General features: G+C 39.1%; 1 protein-coding gene across 1 annotated transcript in view; it reads right to left on the minus strand.

Moving 5' to 3' along the window:
* The window catches only part of Ccdc178 (coiled-coil domain containing 178), a 356,179-nt gene that overhangs the window by 196,358 nt on the left and 136,595 nt on the right, over nt 1-23,226 (minus strand). The window contains exons 17-18 of the mRNA XM_013349379.2: nt 21,927-22,072; nt 19,405-19,564 (exon numbers count right to left, since the gene is read on the minus strand). Coding sequence (XP_013204833.1) covers nt 19,405-19,564; nt 21,927-22,072 — 306 coding nt within the window. The remainder of the gene's footprint in view (nt 1-19,404; nt 19,565-21,926; nt 22,073-23,226) is intronic.

Here is a 23,226-nt window from a genome sequence, read left to right on the forward strand (position 1 = left end):
ATGCCTTTGGGAGCTGCGTGTTCCCCGCTTCCCGCATGCGCGATGGTTTAGAGTCCTTGGGACTATCCTGATGCAGTCTAGTGTCAGCTGATGGTGGCAGCCAATCACAGGGCGACCCGTGTGCCTACTCCCTATATAAGCAGCTGCTTTAGTGCTCTCGGGGTCCCTCGCTTCCTGCTCTCCCTCAACCAAGAGCACTCCATTAAAGCGTGATCTGAGAAGAATCCTCGTGTGGTGGTTGTTCTTTCTCGCTGGTCGAGAAGTTCGCCGCAGTTCTTGTTTTAAAAGAAAACTTTTCTGTACATAAATGATTATAAACATGGTTCATATAAGTTCCTAGTATTTTTATTATACAAAACCATGGGCCATGTGAATAATTGATTAAAGGCTACTCATACTAAGGTAAAATCATGCATGTTAGTTTGATATCATGTATCAAGTAGTTTTATGTGAAGCATTTAAGAATATGAATGGAAAGCAATTATCTGAATTTCAGCAAATGAGACCATGATTTGTGAAGCCTTTGAGGACGGCTTTTCCCTACTGAGTTTTGGATCTTATACAGTCTTGTTTGGGTTATTTCACTCAGCTGATAGCAGCCAACAACCCAGACATGAAATTTTTATTGTATATACTACATAGGAACCTTATTTTTCATATTCAAATATAGAAAGATGCTTCTTTATTTTCTGTTTACTCTGAAATAAAGGGGGAAGAAAATCTTACCATTGGAGTTAATGCTTTTTAGCATGCTATACTTATTAGTGATTGATCAATAATTGTGATACATTTCTCTAGCATCAGGGTAACGTCATAAACATGTTAAAGTTGTGCTGTTAATAAAATGTCACACAGGTTTTCTCAGAGACAGAGATCTAAAGAAGTTGCATTGATTTTCATCTTTTTACTGTGCTTTTATGGTTAATTTAGATGCATGTCGTTGTTCAGAATCCCATGTTCCAGCTTTGAGTGTGTCCTGGCAGGTGCTTAGAGACTCCTGGGGAACCGCTTGAGCTCAGTGTCTAACGTGATTTAGTATGTGACTGACTAATCCTTCCTATGTATCAATCATAGGAGCTACATGAATGATAACGCTGAGAATCCACACAACACGGACACAGTTGGTGCATGGGATTCAGGTAGAGTGCACCTGGATGCACAAAGTCAAGTTGCAAATTTTCTTTGTATGAAACAAAGGGTAAGAACTTCATCGCGTTGCTGAGATTGAGAGTATAGTAGGGTAATTCCCTTCTACTCTTGGCCTATGCCACTTGTCTATGACAATAGCTTGCTATCAAATTTAAGACCCTTTTCTGGAGGTTAATGCGAGGTAGGAACTCCATTCAGTGTTATTTTGGCTTAAGGGCATAATGTCACAATTTGATGCATCCTCTAATGACTTTTCTTTCTAAAGGCAGCTTACAGCTTAGACCTAGTTCAGCGAATTTTCCTTGTAAGGTCCTTGGAAGACTGGAGGAAAAAAAGAACTACAATTGATTGCGTGGCCACATTTCTGTTCATGCCTGCTTACTGATTTTTGCTCATTTCACAAATAAACAAGGCATGAATACATCAACCCAGAAACCATAAACAATAAAGAACTTCATCCTGTAAGTTTGCTACGGCCAGCAGTTTGTGGCTGGATCTGCTATTTGTCATAAGATAAATGATGACGTGATCGTCATTTGTCAGTGGATACACAAGAGAGGTGCTCAGCTGTGAACAGACAGACGCAGGCCACAGTAAATACCACCATTCTTACCACTAACTTTCTTTAAAACAGCCCCCTACAACTGGGAAAATAAAAGTACAGCAGGGTTTGTGGTTCATAAAAAAATCTTTATCCTTTAACCAAAAGAAAACAATCATAGAGTAAGTACTAATGGTTTGCAAACCCCTGCTGAAAATCTTGCATTTACTGCGGCGAGGAATATGCTGCAGACACAGGCCATCTTTTATATTGGAGGTTGTTTTCTAAAGTTGGGCACTGAGTTTAATTTATATGTATTGTTCCCATTCTTGTACTGCTCAGTGATTTTTAATACAAACTTTTTTTATGTTTCTGAGAATCACTAGTGCTTGACGGCTTTCAACTATATTAATAGGGGTATAACAGCACCCATACATTAATAGAACCCGTGTTTTATCTAGATTCTGATTGAATTTAGGGAGTGCCCAAATTCTGTGGCTAGCTGTGCTGCCAACTATATGAACTTCATTAATTTCTCTAACAGGCTACCCGGCAGCAAACTGGGGAAGATAAGATATGTATGACATGCCAAGACGTGCTCATGGGATCGCTAAGCTATAACATGCATTAGCTACAAACACCTCGGCGGATGATGAAGGAACATTATAAAAACCACACGTATAACAACAATAAAACTCAAAATCGGAAGCCTACATATGAAGGGAGCATAGAGGGAGACAGGAATGTGGGGTGTGTCCTTTCCACAAGCAGGCAAACACAGAGGTATGAAATAGCCAACATGTATTATTTGAGGGTTTAAAATATGTTTATAACTCAGTTTTATCATGGGGTACATCACTTTTCACAAGAGAACTCAGATTAAATAACACAGAACCTGAAATATCTTTACAGCACTAGACACAGGTCCTTCAGGATTAAGGCTGAACTGTGTGGGTTGAGAAATGGAGTGGGTGTGGGTACTTTACAATATCTCTAAATACAAGCTCAAAATCAAGGGGGAAATATCAGTATTTAGTGGCAGGCGTTTCCAGAAGCTGAACTGTTCAATTTGAGTCATTGTAATTTTTTAATGTACTATAATAAAATTATGAAGAATTAAATTATAAATTTGTCTTTTTCCTACTTAATCCAATCAAATAACTTGTCTAACCTTTATTTAAAATATATTAGAAGTAACCATTCTAAAAAAAAATCCCTTGCTTCACTTTATGCTGTAGCATATGAGAGTTCTTTCAAATCTTTTGTCCTGGGACTAGAGATTTCTTGACATAAGCTAATACATTTTTCATCAAGTGCTAATGGGAGAAAATGATTAGGTAGATCAAAGGAATGTATGCATTGTCTGACTGCCAATGTTAGATACTATGTATTAGATGAATTTTATATATACTGGTATACTGTCATCCTAAACTATGTTCTAATATATATTAGATTACCAATATAAAAAGATTACCAATAAAGCCATCAACATTATTGATTTATATACATTAAAATGTAAAACAATTAACACTCTTAGCATATTAATGTATAAATCATACAATCATATCAAAGCTTGTTCAAATAGTCCATTTGTGTTATGAACACCTGCCTGCTTTAATGATAATGCCTTAGTAGGATGCTGTCATACCACTGTTTATAGAACTCAAGTATGCACCATATTTATGAACCTCATAAATCTGTTTTCCTTATATTGTACTAATAATTGTTTCTCCTGTGTTTTTTTTTCCTAAAGGATTCAGTGCTTCTATCAGCTACTTTATCTTTTCATCTTGATAAATCTATTTTTTAATGGATTAGGTAAATTTCACTCATATATGCATTTCTATTGTCTTTTCAGCATTCAAAATATTGTTACAAGGCAATCTCTCTCTCTGTCTCTCTCTGTGTCTCCCTCTGTCTCTCTGTCTCTGTCTCTCTCTCTCTTTAGAACACAAACAGAAAACAGAAAAAGGCTGACTTTTAGGCTCCTGACAGGAGACTGGTATAAGTGGGAGACTTTTAATTCTCAAATTGTTTCACTTCACTAACTCTTTCAAAGTTGTTGCGCCAAGATGCCTGGCGGATTAAGCTCCATTGCCTTTTCTTGTTTTGAACTAATGTATTCTTGATCACCGTTTAATGAAACTATATACCACATGGAGATTTCACATTAGATAAGCCATGTGAAACCCTCATCAGACAAGGAACTCAGGCTGGTGGTAATCCTTCAGATGAAAATTTCAGACTAGCAGGTTTTCCAATTTAAATGAGCCCCTTTAACTATAAAAAATTGGCACGGTATGATTGCTAAAAATTATTTTTAAATTTTTATGTTGCCAAAGTGCCCTGGTGGCTGTAAAAAACAGAAATTCTGCCGTAAATACAGAAAACATTAACTGGTCACTGAGGGGATCCAATTTACAACCCATAGAGACAACTCACAGAGCTCACTGACGCTGGTGAGATTGGGTCTGTGATGGGGCACTCAGCTCTGCTCCCCCACCCGGAAGCAAAGCTCGCCCTAAAGATGCAATTAAATAGATTTATTCCACAAGTTTCTCCAGTCAGTGGCTATTACTCACTCTTACTTCATTGAGCTCTGATCTATAGAATGTTCATGGCGTGTTCAGGTACCCTTTAGACAGCAACAGTTCTTGTTATGAATTTCTGATGCAAAAACCATCATGGGAGGAATTAACATGTGTTATTTAACTTTTTTATTTAAGCGATTCTATTTATGTTAACTTACCTATCTGTTCTCCATTCTTCTAACGTAGAATGGCTGCACCTAAGGATCTTACAGCTGGGATTATGACAGATGGAGCTCATTTTTTTTTCTACCAATTTCAGATATTTTATGACTTTGTACTTCAAATAAGAAGGAAAAGAATATGTTTAGAATGTGTTTTGTGGTGTGTATTATATTTTTGTTTTATTCCATCACAAATACAGGACATGCGCACAAGCACAAAACATGTTCAGAGATATTCTGTGTGTCAAGTAGATGATCCCAGAGGTGTAAGTCTGAAAAGAGTAGCCTTGATGAGTTTATTCTGAGACACCACGGCTGCCTAATGTGCTACAGAGTTTTACAGAGTAAGAATTTTTCAAGATGTTAAAAAAGGTATGGCTGCTTACAAGGAACCCAGAGTTTTAGCTAAGTGTTTCCTATTAAAGGAAAAACTAGGAAAATCACCAGCTCAGTGTTAACACTAAAAATGCAACAGAATAGATATAATATCAGATGCACATATAAACACTCAGGTATATAACTGTCAGTAATTAGCACGCAGTAACCCCAAATGAAGAAGCTGGAATCTTAAATAGAAACTGACTACAACCAAAGGCCTGATTGTGCTGTTATTTAAATACTCATCTACATTTGGGGATTGCACAGATTTGAATCCTATAAGATTTTGTCTTAACCACCAGCAGTTTGCTCTAGGTTCCCACTATCTGTAGACTAAATACAAATAGGAATGTAATCTGTAGTGAAGAACTACCTTTTAGTCCACGAAATAAATGTTGGGAAAACACGTATAGTTATTAGCATCAAATACCACAAAAGAAACAACAACAATAACACAAACAAACTCGAGGAACAAAACCGCTTTTATTTGGGTTTCCTTAACCTACTCAGTCACGTAATGAGGTGAGATCAGTGTAGTTACCCACTCTCGAAAAGAATTGCACTAAAGGGAAGCACAGACTTGGGTAAGGGTCTTGACAAATACTTTCCTCCCAGAAACACAACAGCAAACACTGAAAAGGATTCCACAGATCTGGGGAGCCCTGGAAGGGCATACAACTCTCTAGATGCTTCCACATCAGAATGGAGTACTGAAGAAAATCACAAAGCCAGCAGGTAAGAGGCTTGGGTTTGTCCTCCATCAGTCACTGGGGGTGGGGTGGGGCAGAGGATTGGGAATCATAGAGGGAAACCTAAGATGATGAGCAGGCAGAGGAACTCTCAAATATTCTCAGAGTAAGCAATATGACAGGGAAAGCCTTGCTTCAAAGAACAAATAAATTTGTAAGCTTCCAAGACAAATGGAGAATGTGACACTGGATAGGAGTGCATTATGGATGTTGCTTTAAACGTTTGTAAACCTGCACATGTGGGGAAAAAGAGGACCCTGGAATCTTCAGTTCCAGTCTGAATCAAGTCCTCTAGTGTCTGTTTATGTAGCTATAGCATTAAAACACTGTTTATGGAAATAAAATAATTCTTTTTATAAACTGGAAAAATGTTTGAAAATAGTACTCAAACCCAAAATGGAAGCTAACAACAGGCAAGAGGAGGAGAGAAATATGAAAGAGCATAAAAACATAAAATTTCTGACAAAGAAACTTAGACATATTTAGCAAGAAAGGGTGCTCTGAATTGGTAATCATTTAATTTAAGGAAATCTTGAAGATGCCTGAAGAGAGAGAAGGTAATGGTTTATAGGTGTGAATGGTAGAGTAGGTCTTACATAGAAAGTAACATCCTAAAGTATCTGTGGGTCAGTAGTTTCAACTTTCTTCTGCTCTTGTGGTTCATCAGCATGGCCCTTACAGAGAGGAAGCAGGTACAGTTTGAAGGGGGAAAAGAAATCACTACAATCACCACTGTCACCACCACTCAGCACAACAAATTTCTCCTGGTTTAGATAACTCACCTTTGACTTTTTATAATGATACCATTCTCCATCTACGTAATTGTGTATCTGACAAGAATTTATTCATTAACAAGTATGTGCCAAACACCATAAAATGTTCAGACTAAACCCCTCCATTGCAGGCAATGAAGCTTGCTTCAAAATGCTTAGTATCCACTTTCAAATGCAGACAATGAGACTTGGCATTTGCCATTCAGAATGCTTAGAATTTCATATGGCTCTGTCTTTTCACTAGGGATTTATACTGATTTTCAATTCCAACGAGTTGCTGCAGACAAAGTGGAGGGGTGAGTATATGTTTCTACATTTCATGTTTTCATCTTTAACAGCGGTGCATTGTTCTAGCAGCTGGTGAATATGATGACCGCCAGTCTCAGGCCATTTTTATCTGCCATACAGATGTATCAAGAAATGTGTAGATTAGCAATCACAGAAAGCATTTTCTCACATTTAGTGACCCAAACATGGCCATGGGTGATTTCTAATGATGATGTGCTGAATCTGCCTAAAGTGGAGCAGAAATGAGGACACAAAGGATGTTAACGTCTCCAGATCTGCCCGTCACTTTATCAGCAGAAAACCCTGCCTTCCTGAGTTTCCTTCCTTAATCTCACCTTGGGGTATTGGGCTTGTTACTTTCCTTACAGCGTATTCTCAGGAGGGAAAGGGAATCTGAGCAGTCTATAAGGGAAGCAGATTGCTCAGAGACTGAGATCTGAACCGGCCACTGGACTGTGCTGATTTCAATTATATTAAATTGGAAAATGGATTCTAAAGACACACTCCCTGGGTAACTTCAGGTGACATGCAACCACAAGATAAACTGGTGCTCAAACAGAAAGGTAGGGGCTGCATCCCAACTCCTGTTTTAGAAAGGCCATTGCAGACGGACTGAGGACGGGGAAACTGATTGGCAGGCAGAGGTGCCGGCTTGCCCTTGTTTCCCTCTGCCACCTCAGCTCAGCTGTAATTCAGGCTTCCTTTGCCAAATGAGGCTGCCCATTTTCCTCTGCTCACATTAATGACCTATGATGGCTTCTTCTTCATGTCAAGCTTCTTGAAAGGGACGGTGACCTCTTTAAAACACATTGTGTTCCCTCCGGACTCAGAACCAGATTTGAGTTGTGTGTGTGACTGAGGCATCACCCGGGGAATGCCTCGTATGCAGTACTGCTGTATGATATTTTTGTCATCCTTAAAAAAACAAAACAAAAACTTGTAGAGTACACAGGGGAGTGTGCCCTAGAGATGTTGACTTACAACACAATTAAGTAATGTTCTGTCAGAAGGACTTTATTCATATAACTGTGTTACCAGCTGTTTGGGGTCTCTCTGCTGTGTAAGATGAAAACTATGAGGACCTAGAATGACTTGCTTCTGTCATCTGTAGCTCTGAGCCCTTTTGTGCACAAGACTTGTGGCTGGGCTGAAATGCTAGGAGGTGCATACCTTTGAGCCTGTGAACTAGAAACGGGGTTTTCCCTGCTTTAGAAGCTAGTTTCCTAGAGCTCCAGAGTCTTAGGTTGGAGGCTTACTGCTCTAGAATGTATTTAATGGCTTGTCAGTGGTCTTGGCAGCTAAGGAAATCTTTAGTCTTTGGTAGCAGCTAGCATCAGCAGTGGTGAAAAGCAGTCATTGCCAACTAGTTGTGCAATCTTGGATGTCAAGACCCTCAGATGCCAAACTTTGACAGGCCCTGTACACTTTTCAGTGACCAGAGCCCACACTCCTGCATCCTTGCTTATCCTCTGCTGTTCATATTGCCTCTACCTCTGTCTCTAAGTCTTCTATAGAATGCTTCAGCAACCATGTTGCTGCTTATGCCATGGCTACTACTGTAGCTACCACACTCCTGTCTCTGGTGCTCTACTGCATCAAGTTCATTTTACTATCTCAATCTATTCGATATTCAGAAAGTCAAAGGTAGGAACCCCACCCCAATGTCAATGCAATAGCAATAACAAAACCAGGAGGAATATTTTATGTGCTCAATGTGGTAATAACACAAGGAGAATTGCAGAAATATTTCTCCTTGTTATATATTAATCTTAGCTCAGCTTCCAGTCCCACCAATCACAGGCCTTATGTAAGAACTGACTTCACCCAACATAGACTTTCTGCTGAGCCACCAGGGACTTGCTCCCCTTGATCTGAGAAAGAGTCAGTTGGAGGGTGAGCAGGGTCCTTGATTGATGATTAGGATTGTCTTAGAGTGGTATTCTTCAAGGCCCCTATAGGTGATCAGCAGGGGTCATGACTGAAGTAAGGTTGACAACAACAGAAGTGTTTGTTTCAATGGTCCCAGGTTTCTGCTGGAATATTACCAGAGGATCATATTGGTCCAAAGAAGATAGACTGCCATGAGCGCAGCCCAGACAAACTCCTAGGTATGATTGAGGGATCCTTCCACTGCCACTTAAACACTTGAAGAGCAGGAAAGTCTGAAGTGATTACTGGTTATGCTCATTCACAGGAAAAATAAAAAGCATCACATAAAGAACCAAGAAAGGCCCGTTTCAAACTAATGCGTTCCAAAGGCTTGGTCAGTCAATGCTTACTGTGTGCAATTCCTGTGCCAGTGATATGGGGGGAGTCGGGTCTGAATGGCCTCAGTGGCACAGAATTCAATGTGCTTATTTGAGTAGATTAATAAACCCATCAGTTTGGTGGTCTGTTAAAGCCAGGATGCAAAGATTGCCCACAACCAAATAAGTTAAAACATTAAACGTTCTGGGAAAGAAGGCAGTTGAAGTCAGGGAAATCAGAATCCCAGACTGTCTCTGTAGCTGGGGCTTATCCTTTCTTGGCTATAAGGAGATATCCATACATTATCTCCAGAGTAAGGCTTTGAAATGCAATATCCCCAGTGGCATGGAAAAACCTGTAAATCAGTGGTCTACATATGGCTCTGAGCTAGTATTTATCATAAATTTTAAGATGATTCTACCTCCAGAGTAGCATCCTCTTAGTTACTCAGCACTAACTAATCTACTGAAAAGGATGTTACAAATGGAACTTGGGGCATTAATCAAATGTTCCCAAACCAGGGAGATTGCCTTGGATTATCCGAGTAAACAAAATGGGATCACATCAGACCTGTGACATTTGGACACAGTTTCAGTCTGTCTCCTAATCATAAATTTGGCCTCCAACTTTCTTGGTGTAGTAGAACCTGGTTATAGAGGACACTTCTCTTAGAAGGGACCATAGTTACCCAGGGACCATAGTTACCCAGGGACCACAGTTCCTGCGGCACCAAGAGTTCATGAAGAAGCAAGTCTGAGCCTCAGTTGCACTGCATTCCTGACTGCCATGCATCTCTCAGTTTTGTACTCCTCTGTCGTGCTACTGCCCATCTCAAAAAAAAAAAAAGAAAAAAAAAGGTGGCTGTCACCTGAAGAAGAACGGCTAATACTGTCCTCTGACCTCCATAGGCAAACTCACAAGCATGCATGCATACCCACAGATACATGCACCCGCATACGCATGAACATGCACTCAAAAGTACACATACAAAATAGCTAGGGATATAAGAGAACCTAATGGGTACACATTGTGCAATGTGTACTTTTTAGTGGTCCTTAGAGAATTTTGCACAGTATGCTTTGATCACATCCACCCCTTCCCCCCAGCTCCTCCTAGAGCCATTCCCTCCTTATCCACCCAACCTGTGTCTTCTTAAAAAGAATCAAGTTTGTTTTGTACTATCCTTACAGTCTTTGAAACCTGGACTTCTACTATATTTCTCATTCCTCTAGAGGAAATGCAAGGTGTCTCTTTGCCGTAATGAGAGATTAGATCTGGGCAAGGATTCGTGTACTATAATGTCAAGCATAACTTGGCTTCTTTGATAATTCAATACATAGCAAAGAAAAGAGGTTTGACCTCTGCTCTCTTTTACTGGGAAGAATCTGTGAGTCCCTAAATAAGATTACTTATATGGGGGCATTGCATGGTCCATCATTGTGACTGATGATGGAGACTTTGGCCCACACTGTGGTACTTCAAACATGTTTTGGAGCATTCACAATTGACTGTAGACTAAAGGACAGCCAAGCAAGCAATGTGCAGTTAAGATCCAGTTAAATTCTAGACAAAGCAGCTTCCTTGGATGCGCTCCTCTGTGTGTATTGTGCATCTCAGGTCAGAGAGGCAATAACACCTTCAATGACCAGAAGAGGGGCGAGCAGCTTCACATTCAGATCTCTCCTGGACTCTGGACCATTTGGCTTTCCTTGCTTAATTTTAAATTTATCTTTTCTCTGCAATGAGACAATAGTTAGAAAGGCAATGTTCTCAATTCTTTGAGTTGTTTAGCAAACTCTCAAGCTGGAGAGTGGTTGTGGGGATCCCTGAACTTATTAGCAGCTGATGCCTGCAGTGTGGGCAGTCTTGGCTCATAGACACTGTGTCCTCTGGATGAATCATTTAAATTCTGCTTGTCCCAAGTATGGTGACCATAGAGCAGGATATCAGAGGTCTGGTTTACAAGTGCATATTTTTTTTTAGAGGAGCATTTAAGTTTCTACTTTATTAGGCCCTGTTTTTCCTGTCTGCACCCTCCTATCTGATAGGTGATGGTTGTAGTCTTGAGACAGAAACCAAATGAAATTGAGAGTTGATATCATTCCTAGTGCCCTAGGAAGTTCTTTGTGAACAGAAACTTAATTTTCCAGTGAATGGGTGGCATGGGGATAGATATGCCGAATATATTCTGTTTACCTTTGAACTTCAGAAGACCAGTTACTAACGTACATTCAGTCCTATAAGGCTTTAATTCCCCTTAGTGAAGGAGAAGACCATTTGGATACCTAAGATCCACAGTAATGATACCCTAGTTCTTAACAGTTTGCCAAAGGCTTTTGGGATGTTTGTATGCTGGAGGAGGAGAGAGGGGACCATTACAATCCCATATTTGTATCTGAGAAACCAAGTGGTGATGGGAAAGCTATGTTCAATGTCACTCAGTTTAAATTCTCAAAATATAACTATAAAATTAGAGAAATGTATTTGCTGCCTACCATACTGAATTGGCTCATGAAGGACAAGACCCTTATACTTGAGATTTAAAAAAATTGTTTAATTTTTTTAAAGATAGGGTAGGAAAGAATCTTTTGTCTAAAAATTGTTCTGTCTCAGAATTCAACTCTGATATAAACTCATGGGCAAGAATGCAGAAATTGGAGTCAAAGCTGGAAATATTTTTTTCACTTTTTTTGTTTAGCACATTCATTGTCTTTTTCATAAAAAGTGTTTCACATTATAAAAATCAACAAAGGTTATCGAAAAGCATTTTCATTATTTTATATCGTACTGAAAATGAACTTGACACCATACAACAGTTTATATATTTCATTTCCTTTCTCTTTATAGCCTATTTCATTTCCTCTCAAACTGTTATGATTATCATGGCACCCAAATTTGAGATATGCAGTTCCCTCAGGAGGTCAGGTATATGTGTTTTCTGCAAGCAAATAAATCAGACAGTGGAAGAATGATTTGGGTAATGTTGACAATCTAACCCCCCCCCCCCTGCACACACACACAGTGAACAAAACACTGTGGGATAAACATCAGAGCGTCAGGACCAGGTTTTAAAAAACTCCTAATTCTAGCAGGAAAATTTCAGTGATGTGACTTCAGTGGGAAGCCTCTGGTACTTGAAAGCTCTGGTAACTGAAAATGGGTCCCTAATTGATCCATCACTTTGGTTAGATCTGTGCTTATGGATGCTGCAACCCTCCAGATGTCTCGCTTCTGCAGCACTACTTCTTAAAGCAAGCTGAGGTGATCTTCCCGAAGGTCAAGATGCCACGTAAAGGTGAGTGGTCAGGATAATGGGCTAATGGGAGGTGCTCCTAATTATATTAACCAAGAAAGAAAAATAGTGAGATATGCACCAATTACACCATATTCACACATGCACACACACACACACATGCTACAATAAGTAATTAGTGATACAGTTTAGATGACCCTTTGGCAAGACTTGAAAGCCCTTTCTTTTAAACATTTTTGAGAAAGGGAAAGTTGTATTATCCCCCCATGTGTATGCATGCACTGAAGATAAAAGTCATGGCCTCATACATGTTGGCAAGTGATCTACCACTGGGCACGCCTCCAGTCACTTGAACATACATGTGCATGCCCTTCCCCCTTTTGACTTACTGTTTAGAAACAGCATATGAAAATGATGCTTCAGAGTCTTCCAGTGACGTTGGCCTTACCTCCCAGAATGGAGGACTTGTCATTTATACCAATGATCTTTATTAAGAATTATGCTTCATGAGATGGAGCACATTCTTGACATTGCCTGGGTGATGAAGAACCAGAGACTAGATTGTCCAGAGTTCTAGAGTAAAACCAAATACTACTGGTCTTTAAAAAAGTAGTGATAAAATGACTCTTAATGATATTCTGTTATACTCATAGATCAGTGCCTTATTCAGCCAGCATCAGAGAAGTCTCCTTCTGCAGCAGATGGGAACAAATACAGAGACCTTCAGCCAGACATAGAGACATATCAGACACTGATAAGAGAGATGCAAAGGGGGAGGAACAGACACACAGAGAGACAGAGAGACAAACAACATTGGAACACACAACACACAATTTTAAACAGGATGTCTCCAACAAGTCCCTCATGGAGCCCAGTGGAAGATGAGGCAGAAAGAGTTTAAGAGCCAGAGAGGATGGAGGACACAGGAGAATAAGTGTTTCTAAATCAACTGAGCAAAGCTCATTTGAACGCAGAGCCTGGAACAGCAAGAAGCACAGGGCCCACATAGGTCTGCACCAGTTTCTCTGTGAATATAGTATGGCTTTCAGTTTAGAACCCTTCATGGGACTCCTGGGTGTGTGAACTAGTGAGTCTCTAATTCTCAGCCTTCTTTTGGGGTTCTTTTCATTCTGTTGGTCTGCCTTGTCCAACTTCCATCTGGTGGTTTTTGTTTTATCTTATTTTACTTTGATGTGTTTTGTTGTTACATCTTAGAAACTTGTGCTTTTCTAATGGGAGGCAGAGAGGGGAATGGATCCTGATGGGAAGAGATGTGGGGAGGAACTGGGAGGAAAAAGAGAGAGGTAAAACTTTAATCAGGATATAGTGTATGAGAAAAAAAATCAATTTTCAATAAAGTGGGTAAAATAATTGTATACTGACTAATAAGAACTCAATGCCTACTTACTAATTAAACTGGACAATTTTCCCAGTCTCCACCTTTCCAGAGTGGACTTGAGTGTGTCATTCTCTGGCAAAGCAGTTTAGACACATTTCTATGCTTCATCCTTGTTAGAGAATGTTGTTGGAATTAGCTAAATCAGGGATGGAGTGAAGATTTTCTTCTCATAGCTCCCATAGTCTAGAACGTCTGGCTGGTTTTAGTAGCACCCTGGTTCTTCATTAATGCTTCCAACCCACAATTCTTTACACATGTCAGAAGCTATTCCTTCCTTTGAGTTTTAAAGTAATTAGAGAACACAGTACACAGCCAGTCAGCCAGATGCAGTATTTTTAATGGACTTCTGGTCATCTTTGACATGCCTAGGAAAGAGTCCGGCTCAAGGACTGGGCCTTCTCTCTCTTCGTACACCTCATCACACCACCAACCCATTTTACCTCAATATCAAACCGGATGGCCTCGCCAACATTTTAATCTCAGAGTTTATGGACTTACTCAAATCATGTTAACTTCAATTCCACAAGTCATTAGCCATTCATACCCATGGTCACCCTTCCTACTTCACTGTCTTCTGGAGTGACTCCACCTCACCTGCTGAGTCCAGTCTTGGGGTCTGTTGCTTCTGTTCACACTCCTTCCGATTTCGTGCTGGCCTGACTTGATATATCTACTTTAGTCTAATTTTTTCTGGTAGTGCTGAATTCATGAAGCCTCTCATACAGCATCTTCCCCCCAAAGTTTCTATAGGGGAAACTACACCCAAACTCTTGCTCCCTGAGTTCTAGACCCCTAGCTTCAATTTGTTGCTGAGCACCAAGTAGCTTCTCCAAGTTTATTATATTATATTATATTATGCCAGCTTCACACATTTTCTTTAACGCACAGACCCTATTTCTAGATAACTATGCCATGAGGTATCAGCGTTACAGTCCTCATATTAACATCTGGACTATGCTTCTCAGCCTCAGCAGCAGACTCATTTATGTTCTGTCTATAGGAACAACAACAGAAATCTGGTCCTCAGTCATTAGAAGGTCTTGGTGTCACTACAGAAGTCTTTACTGGTCCCACATTATCTAACATCCTGCATTCCCCGCCAACATACGCATATAATCTGTCAAAGTCAATTCCTCGTCTGTCATGGAAAACACAGAACTATTCATCTTGCCACAGCAGCATAAAGATCAGGTCTCTGTGTATTTGTGTGGGGGGTTTGTGTTCCTTTGGTTTGTACATGTGGGTGCATGCATGTGTGGAGGCCAGAGGTCAAGGTCGGGTGTTGTCTTCAACTGTTCTCCACACCCTACTCTTTGAGACAGGTTCTGTAGCAGAGCCTAGAAATTATCAATGTAGCTGGGCTACCTGCCCATCGAGTTCCAGGGATCTGCCCCAACTCTGGGGTTATAGATGTATACCATTGTATTTGCCTTTTACTGGGCTAAAGAGGTGTGGATTCTATCAAAATGCATTATGTACATATATGAAAATGCCATCATGTAGCCTGTCATCATGCATAAATAATAACTGCTAACAAAAATTTAAGAAGTTCTGTGTTTTACTGATAGTCTGCAGTGGGTAAGGCACTGAAAATGGCAATGTACTAGAGAATAAAAAGCAACTGTAAAAAATATAACATGTAAACTGTGTTCATAAAATGCTACACTTATGTAGAAAAATATGCATAGAAAACTCACAAAGAATAACAGCCAAAGACTGTAAGAGACGCCTCTAAGCTGCTGGGAGTGATAAAGGCTAAAGGTGGTAGCAGGTTCTCTACATAGATAAAAGCTAAAGGTGGTGGCCGGTTCTCTGCATAAATAAAATTCTCTTCTGATTTCATGTATGCAGTTTAACATTGTATTAGCAGTAATTCTGGGACCTAGCAGAGAGATGAGAAAAGAAAGAAAAGCTCTTTTTCTTTAGTAAATCAAATATTCATAATCTTTTGAATTTATATTTAAGAACCCACTAATCCATGTAGTACCCTTCTCCTGATTTCTAAATGTTTGTGACCAGTTCAGCATTAGGTATGGGTAAAAACTCCATTTCTTGATGCTAAATTAGCACTTCTTGTTACCTGCTGTCAAATAAAATGTGCTTTTCCCAGTCAACCACAGGCTTCTGATGTGCCAAGTTCATACATTCTATGGCTCACTGATAACCATATCGGAAACACTGGTACAGAAAGCATTCATTATGTGAAACACGTTCCTCATGCTAAGAACTTTCATGTTGTATTAAAATGGTTTCTCTGTCAGGAATGTTATCACTAAGAAAACTTCCCATGTCAGGGAAATTCATTGGTTAATTCCTCTTTTCCACCAGTTTATTATTCATCAATTTCCATTACTGAGACCATAAATGATGTGGTTATTTTCTTCCTGCTATTAATCGTCAATGTTTCTGGACACTGTATGAAGGTCACCATTTGTGACTTGAGTTTTGTCTCAGTACTCATGTCTACTGTCCATAGTCCATCTTCCTGCTGGTGCAGAGTTCTTAGTATCTAGAATTTCATTACACTACATGGAGTGTTGTAAACAGAGTACTACTTATGAAATGGTTGTTGGGAAATGAAAAAATGGTGAGTGCTCAATAAGAGAACTAACTCACACACTTTAACAAGTTTTGAAGTTAGAGCCTAGGTTACAGTTATCTGACTTTTGTTATTTAGACACCTGGCTGTTGAATGAGGTTGGGGAAGGGTTACCATTTTGTTAGAAGCCAAGTATTCTCCATGTGAAATGGTCAAGGAATGACTGGCTAGGAAAATGCTGGACTCTGGTAATGATGGGGGGGGGGGAGATATCTCCCTACACTGGGAAATAGGAAGCAAAGTTAACAAGGAAAACACTGAGATACCATCTGTGTATGTACTCAGTCTGGAACTGTTCTTCCAGTGTAGTTCATTGCCATCCCTTCATCACATAAAGGACAAAGAGCAGAGACTGAATATTGCAAGGAGCGGGCTGCTTATTCATTCCGGCTTTCTGGCAAGCTTACACCCAAAATAACCACACAGAAACTGTATTAATTAAATCACTGCTTAGCCATTAGCTCTAACTTCTTTTTGGCTAATTCTTACATATTAGTTTAACCCATCTCCATTAATCTGTGTATTGTCACATGGCAGTGGTTTACCAGATATTCTAACCGGCATCCATCTCCGGCAGAGGATCCATGACTTTTCCGACTCTGCCCTTCTTTTTCCCAGCATTCAGTTTTGCTTTCTCCACCTACCTAAGTTCCACCCCATCAACTAGGCCAAGGCAGTTTCTTTGTTCATTAACCAATGAAAGCAACACACAAACAGAAGGAACTTTTACACCATTGAATGCAGGAAACAACAAATGAATATACAACAACAATAAAAACAAAACCCCAGAGAGAAGCTTTGCCATGGAGAAAGTCTGCGCTGCCAAGAGAACACAGAGTAGGGTGGAATCTCAAGCCCTGTTAATAGTTGCTCACATTTTTAACTTTGTGTTTTACATCATCGATCAATGCTGTAGAAGATATTGTATTTATTTTTTAAACAACATCTACAGGTGATCTATAATTGTGATCAATTCTTCTGCCCAAAGGGGACAGTCTAGATCAATAACACCAAGTTTAGCTTTCATGAGACATTTCCTATCATGGAGTGCCTTGTAGAGACATTTATGAACTTGCAATTTCTAAAGAGGAATGACACCGTGGCCACTGGGAGGAAAGGAAGCATATTGCATTTCCACACTGTTCACTGCCAGAAACCTAATCTCATTCACACACAAAGATCATCCTTAATGTGGAGACTTAGTAACCAGTGAACCTTAAATGTTCTTATCACACAGTTGAACTCTATGCTTTGGGTCACATATGGTAAGCCATTTGGATAAATCTATCCAAGAAACAGATTAAGAGTCAACTTCGTATAGTCAGGTTCCTAATGAGCATTATTGAGGTAAGTCAAAGAATCCTTCAGGTCAGAAACAATAGAAGACATAACTGTTTCACTTGAGGGGATAGAGAGGGTGGCAAACATTTCAGATATGATGGAGGACAGAAAGGATCAGGAGTGGGAACAGAGGAGGAGCAGGAGGATGAGAGACTGGTACCAGAAAACAGCAGGAGTGTTCTCGGACACATCTGGACTATCAGATCGGTGCAGTCTAAAAGAACTCTTGCTTCTTGCTACTGTCATGCCTACATACGGCCAGCAAACTAAATACCAACGCAGACAGCCCTCAACCATCCATGCATGGCTGTAAATATCTATCCATCCGTTTATGACCCAAGTGTTCATTGACTTCCTCCCTGAGCTCTGAGTTTTTGAGACAAAGGAAAGAAAAATAGCTGCATAGCTGCCTTCATCCAAAACGAGGTCAACTGACCACAAACAAGTTCCTGTGAGTCAATCAAAGGGGTTAAGATGGAGACCACCGCTGAGCAAAACGCTGGGCCCATACCATGCTTCTAAGGGGGCTGTAGGGCTGGAGATTTGTGGGTAGAAAGGCACGGACTGGATTTTTTGGTGGAAAGAACGGCAAATCTCTGTAAGCTAGGGGCTGGTTAGGTCAGGCATGGTTTTCTCCATCTCTCTCCTGGTGACTGTTTTTTGGCATTTCACTGATTATTGTTCCACTGAAGTGCTGAAGTGCCGGTCAAGGAGTGATTGCTGGCATTCCAACGTGTGCTCAGCACCAGAACTGTGAAATGGGATTGAACTCAGAGAAGTGATGCTACAGTTTCAGTAACACGGGAGCGAAGGACATTGCTCGAGTAAGCAAATGACAAAGTCTTGTAGTGAGGGCTGCTTTTTAGTCTCAGTTTTTGAGTCCTCATGATCACAGGCCTGAGACTTAAACACGGGAGTTCTCAGAATCCCTCAATTGGGGAGGAGGCATCGTTTATCGCCACTAGATGGCGCCAAACATTTTCATTTTAAGGAAGGAAAAAGGAAACTTTTCAGTAGCCAAGCCACATTCAAGTAAAAGACTGTTACTTACCACCACTATTTATAAAACTATTATTAATTTAATCATTACTTAATAATGAATGATTCAGAACCACTATGAACGCTCCTGTGAGGTACATTTGAGCCAATTTTTAAAAAAATTAATAAAGCTTTCTTTGCCTTATGAAAGAACAAAAGGAAATTGAAATAAGTGTATATATCACAATAGAATATATAAGTATAAAATAGTAGGATTAAATAAGCTGATAAAAGTTATTATAGAATATTGCACATATCTATTTGGGCAAAAATAGATATAATTTTGTTTTCAGGAGAACTGTGCATTGTAAGATGAAAAAATTGAAATTTCAACACATTTTTAAACTCTTACTAGCTTATTGCAATGATATATAAAAAAACCATTGTAAATTGTAAAAGAGGATAGTATAATGAATGTGTTTAGTTAGAATATATAAAAATTAATAATATATTTAGCTTCATATAGTTTGATTAATAAAATTCAGATGCAAGACATATTTTGGCATATGATTTCAAAGGGTTAGACACATTCTTAAAGAAAAGAACGTAAAGTGTTTTCACTTAACCAATAAAAGTGACTTGTAATACTATGTTTGCATGGAAATAAAGCAGCAGCAGCAGCATCCTATCTCTCCACTGGAAGAACACAACCTACATTCTTACTTCAGTAAAGCGAGGAACAGTAAAGTCAGAGTCCACACAGAATGCACAGAAAGCCCGGTGCCCCGCGTGAACACACAAGGACTACTCCAGAAAGAAAAATAAAAGCCACAGGCTTATTGCATGAACACAATGACTTTTAAAATCTAAGTAGCTCTATCACACCAGCCCCAAATGAAGAGTGTGCAGCATGTTTGGCTATAGCTGTGTTTTTTCTCATGTTCATGTAGGACTCACCCGTATATCGGCCAGGGTGCTCTTTCTCATGTCCACAAGCTTTTGGAATCGCCTCTCCTCCTCAAAGATCCTCTCTTCACAGTGCTGCTTCTCCTGCTTGAGATGGTCATACACACCCTGTGCGTGTTCCCTGTCAAATCTCAGCTTGAAGAACTCTTCGCTGTGGGGAAGGAGTTTCACATGTGATCTCGGGGCTTACAGAAGAAAAATACTAGTCTCTAAAAAGCATCAGGAAGTCAGTAAGATAATAGCGTCAACAATAAACACGCTTAAGAAGCTATTGCCAGTGTGAGCTGTGATCAGAACGCAGAAGCAACACTACAGAGCAGGTCCCCGGATTTTAGTCAGGTGTTCTGTCATAGCAGTGCACGACACCCAAAAAGAAGGTTGAGGAGGATTTGTGGCAAATATTAGGTCCTTATAAATCTAGTGCAATTTGTATAATTCTAAGTTTATACTTTTTAGACCTATTTAATATTCTTTCTATTCCCCATCTTTCTCTCTGTCTTTCTTTCTTTTTCTTTGAGACAGGTCTCTCTGTGTAACAATTCTGATTGTAACTCACTTTGTAGACCAGGCTGGGCCCTAACCCACAGAGATCCACCTGCCTCTGTCTCCTTAGAGCTGGGATTAAAGGTGTGTGCCACCACCACCACCTGTCTTTTTCTTGCTTTTATATATGATATGACAAAGATAAATTAGTCTTTTGCAGATAATAGCTATATGACCATTGTAAACAGAGACTGCACTTTTGTTTCCAGGCTGCCCAGACTGGAGTAATTACACAGGAACTATACTAATTACAAGACTGTTTGGCCGATGGCTCAGGCATATTTCTAGTTATCTCTTACATCTTAAATTAACCCATTTCTATTTCTCTATGTTTTGCCATGTGACTGTGGAGTCACCTCATTTTCTACACATCTTGTTTCCTCAGCCGCTGGCTGTCCTTTCTCAACTCTGTCTACACTCTCTCTTTGTCTCTGTTCAGATTTCCCAGCTGGATACTCTGCTAAACCATTGGCCAAAACAGTTTTATTCATTAACCAGTAAAAGCAACACATATACAAAAGGGCATCCCACATCATCTCCCCCTTTCTGTCTAATTACAAAGGAAGGTTTTAACTTTAAAATAGTAAAATTACATAGACAAAACAGTTATCAAGCAATAATTATAGTTATAATATAATGATATTAACTATAGTTATAATATATATAGTTTAGGTATATAGTTATACTTATATATAGTTATAATAATCAAAACTATAAACTATAATTATGTATAATTATATATATAATTTGACTATATATTATATATTATTAACTATATTATATATACTTTGACCTTATAATATATATAATTATATATATTACATATAAATATGTTTATATATATAAGCCTTGTTATCCAGCTCGGTATTAGGGTTAGGTTTATATATTAAATCATATATATGTATGTATATATGTATATGCTTTGAACTCACAGAGGTCCATCTGACTCTGTCTCCCAAATTCTGGGATTAAAGATGTGTGTCATTGTTGCCTGACCTCTAGTGGCTTTATCTTTGCCTCTGGTCTGCAGGTAAGATTTGTTTATCAAAATACAAATAATATACCACTACATATCATGATCACTATAGCCCTCTAAGGCGAACTGACTTAAGTCCACTAGAGAGTATCTTGTTTCTGGCTACACGAAGCTGTTCTTTGCTTGTATTTTTATGCATGTGTGTGCATGAGTGTGTGGAGTGTGACGTACATGGACAGGAGTGCAGGCTTTGGTGTGGAGGGCAGAGGCTCTCCTATAGTAGGGCAGATCCACTTTTGATTTTTTATCAAATTAACTGCCATGTACTGAATGTGCTAATATTTTGTGGGCTATCAAGCCACCATCCTAATGTGATCTGTCAGTTACCCTCCAATCATTATGCAAACCTATGTTATGATATTTAACAAAAGAGGAAACAGAGTCAACACGAACAGAGGACGAGAGTACGATTTCCTCATGAGGACACATGGACACCCTGTGGGCCTGAGAACACCGTCTAGGAGCCAAGGACCCTTTTCAGGGACAGCACCCCTGATAGGTGAGGTGCGCTCATGAAGAGGCCACTGAAGAAGGGAGATGTGAAAAGTTGATAGAGTCTATAGAATGTTTGTTTCTAAATTCTTCCCTCAAAACTGTAACTTGCAAGGTTAGGGAGAAGCCATAAAATATTAAACATGGCTCACAAATACTAACAATGTGTTGAATTAATGAACGATATTATTAATAACAGAGAAAAGTTCACATATGTGGAAAAAGAGAAATACCACCAAAAAATAAACCCAGGGGAGAAATAAAGAAGGAAAGCAACTTGTAATTATACACAAATAAATAAATAATGGTTAAAAATTGTATTTTATCACATACTTCAGATAAAATTCTGAAAGCATGAACCATCTTAAGAACATATTTTAAATATAAAAATCCGATTTTATTAATCACAGAGTAAATATGATTCTTATTTTGCAAAACTTACTTCAGCTTTTCAAGTCTACCTTCATAATTTACTTTTTCCAGTTTCATTGCTTTTATCTCTTTACCCAGTTCTTTGCTTTTTGCATTGAGAACAACTGTTTTATGTTTAGTTAGCTCTATTTCTTGATGAATCAGTGAATGTTTTCCCTAAAAAAAAAAAAAAAGAAAAAAACTGTTTCAAAGATTTCTTTTTAACACTTTGGAATTTAGAGACATGGCTACACAAGCTACATAGGCAGCAGAAGAGCAGTGACATAGGGGACAATGTAAACGTCATGGTGACAGGGCTGGCTGTAGAGACAATAAAAGAGTAACGATTTCTTAGCATGGTAGACCATGGTGTAAGCACGTGTTCTCATATCACCAGACAAGCTTCCTAAGCTTAGAATCACATCTTTGCTCTTTGATCTCCCACCCACGTTGATGCCAGCCTGCCACATGTCCTAAAATACATAAACTTTCTGTCTCAAGACACACGTGCATAACTCTGGTTCTCACCCGCACAGGATGACCCATCCCTTGAGGGGTATGTGTGGAATGTCAGCTAAGCACAGATGCTCTCTCATCTTTCAAACAACACAAAACCACATTTTGTCAGCACAACTTCCTGGGGTGATTCCGGGAAATTAAATCTATGCTGAGGTATCTCTTAGGTGAGTTGACCTCTAATAAAGGGTTCTAAAATTAAGAAACCTTTTTATCACCACTGAATAAAACAGGGTTAAGATGTTTATGTTGGCAATACAGAGTGGAGTATTACCATATTACTGGCCAAAGCTGACTAAACTTAGGTCTTTGATTGACCAAAACAAGAGGAATGGAAAAAAAATGGCTTTAGCTATCTAAATGAAGATTCTTTCTAAAACCAACAATTTCCTAGTAAATGAAACATTTTCAATTATATATTTTAAATAAATCTTAATCATTTAAAAATAATAACCTATATTGTCAAATTATATGTCATTATTATAATATTTTTATTAATGATTAAGGATATGTCTTACTAAACTTTCTATTCAATAAACATATTTTTGATAAATGATGATTTTGTGAATTAAGGAAAATCAGATTGCTAGATTTCGAGCCGAAACCTTCTTTTGCCCTTCACATCTCTTCCCTTCCTTTCTGTCTCCCTTCCTTCCTCTCTCTGGTTCTCCCTCCTTTTTCCTCTCTTCCTGTTCAGGTCACCCATGTCGGGGTAATAAAATGAGTAAAATGGGTGGTGTATAAACAGTGCACATTCAATGGACTGAAAAGTTCAGAAATAGAAGGCAAGCAGGTTTGGTGCCTGTAGGAGGTTC

Source organism: Microtus ochrogaster, chromosome 18 (assembly GCF_000317375.1).
Source record: "Microtus ochrogaster isolate Prairie Vole_2 chromosome 18, MicOch1.0, whole genome shotgun sequence".
NCBI classification, from domain to species: domain Eukaryota; kingdom Metazoa; phylum Chordata; class Mammalia; order Rodentia; family Cricetidae; genus Microtus; species Microtus ochrogaster.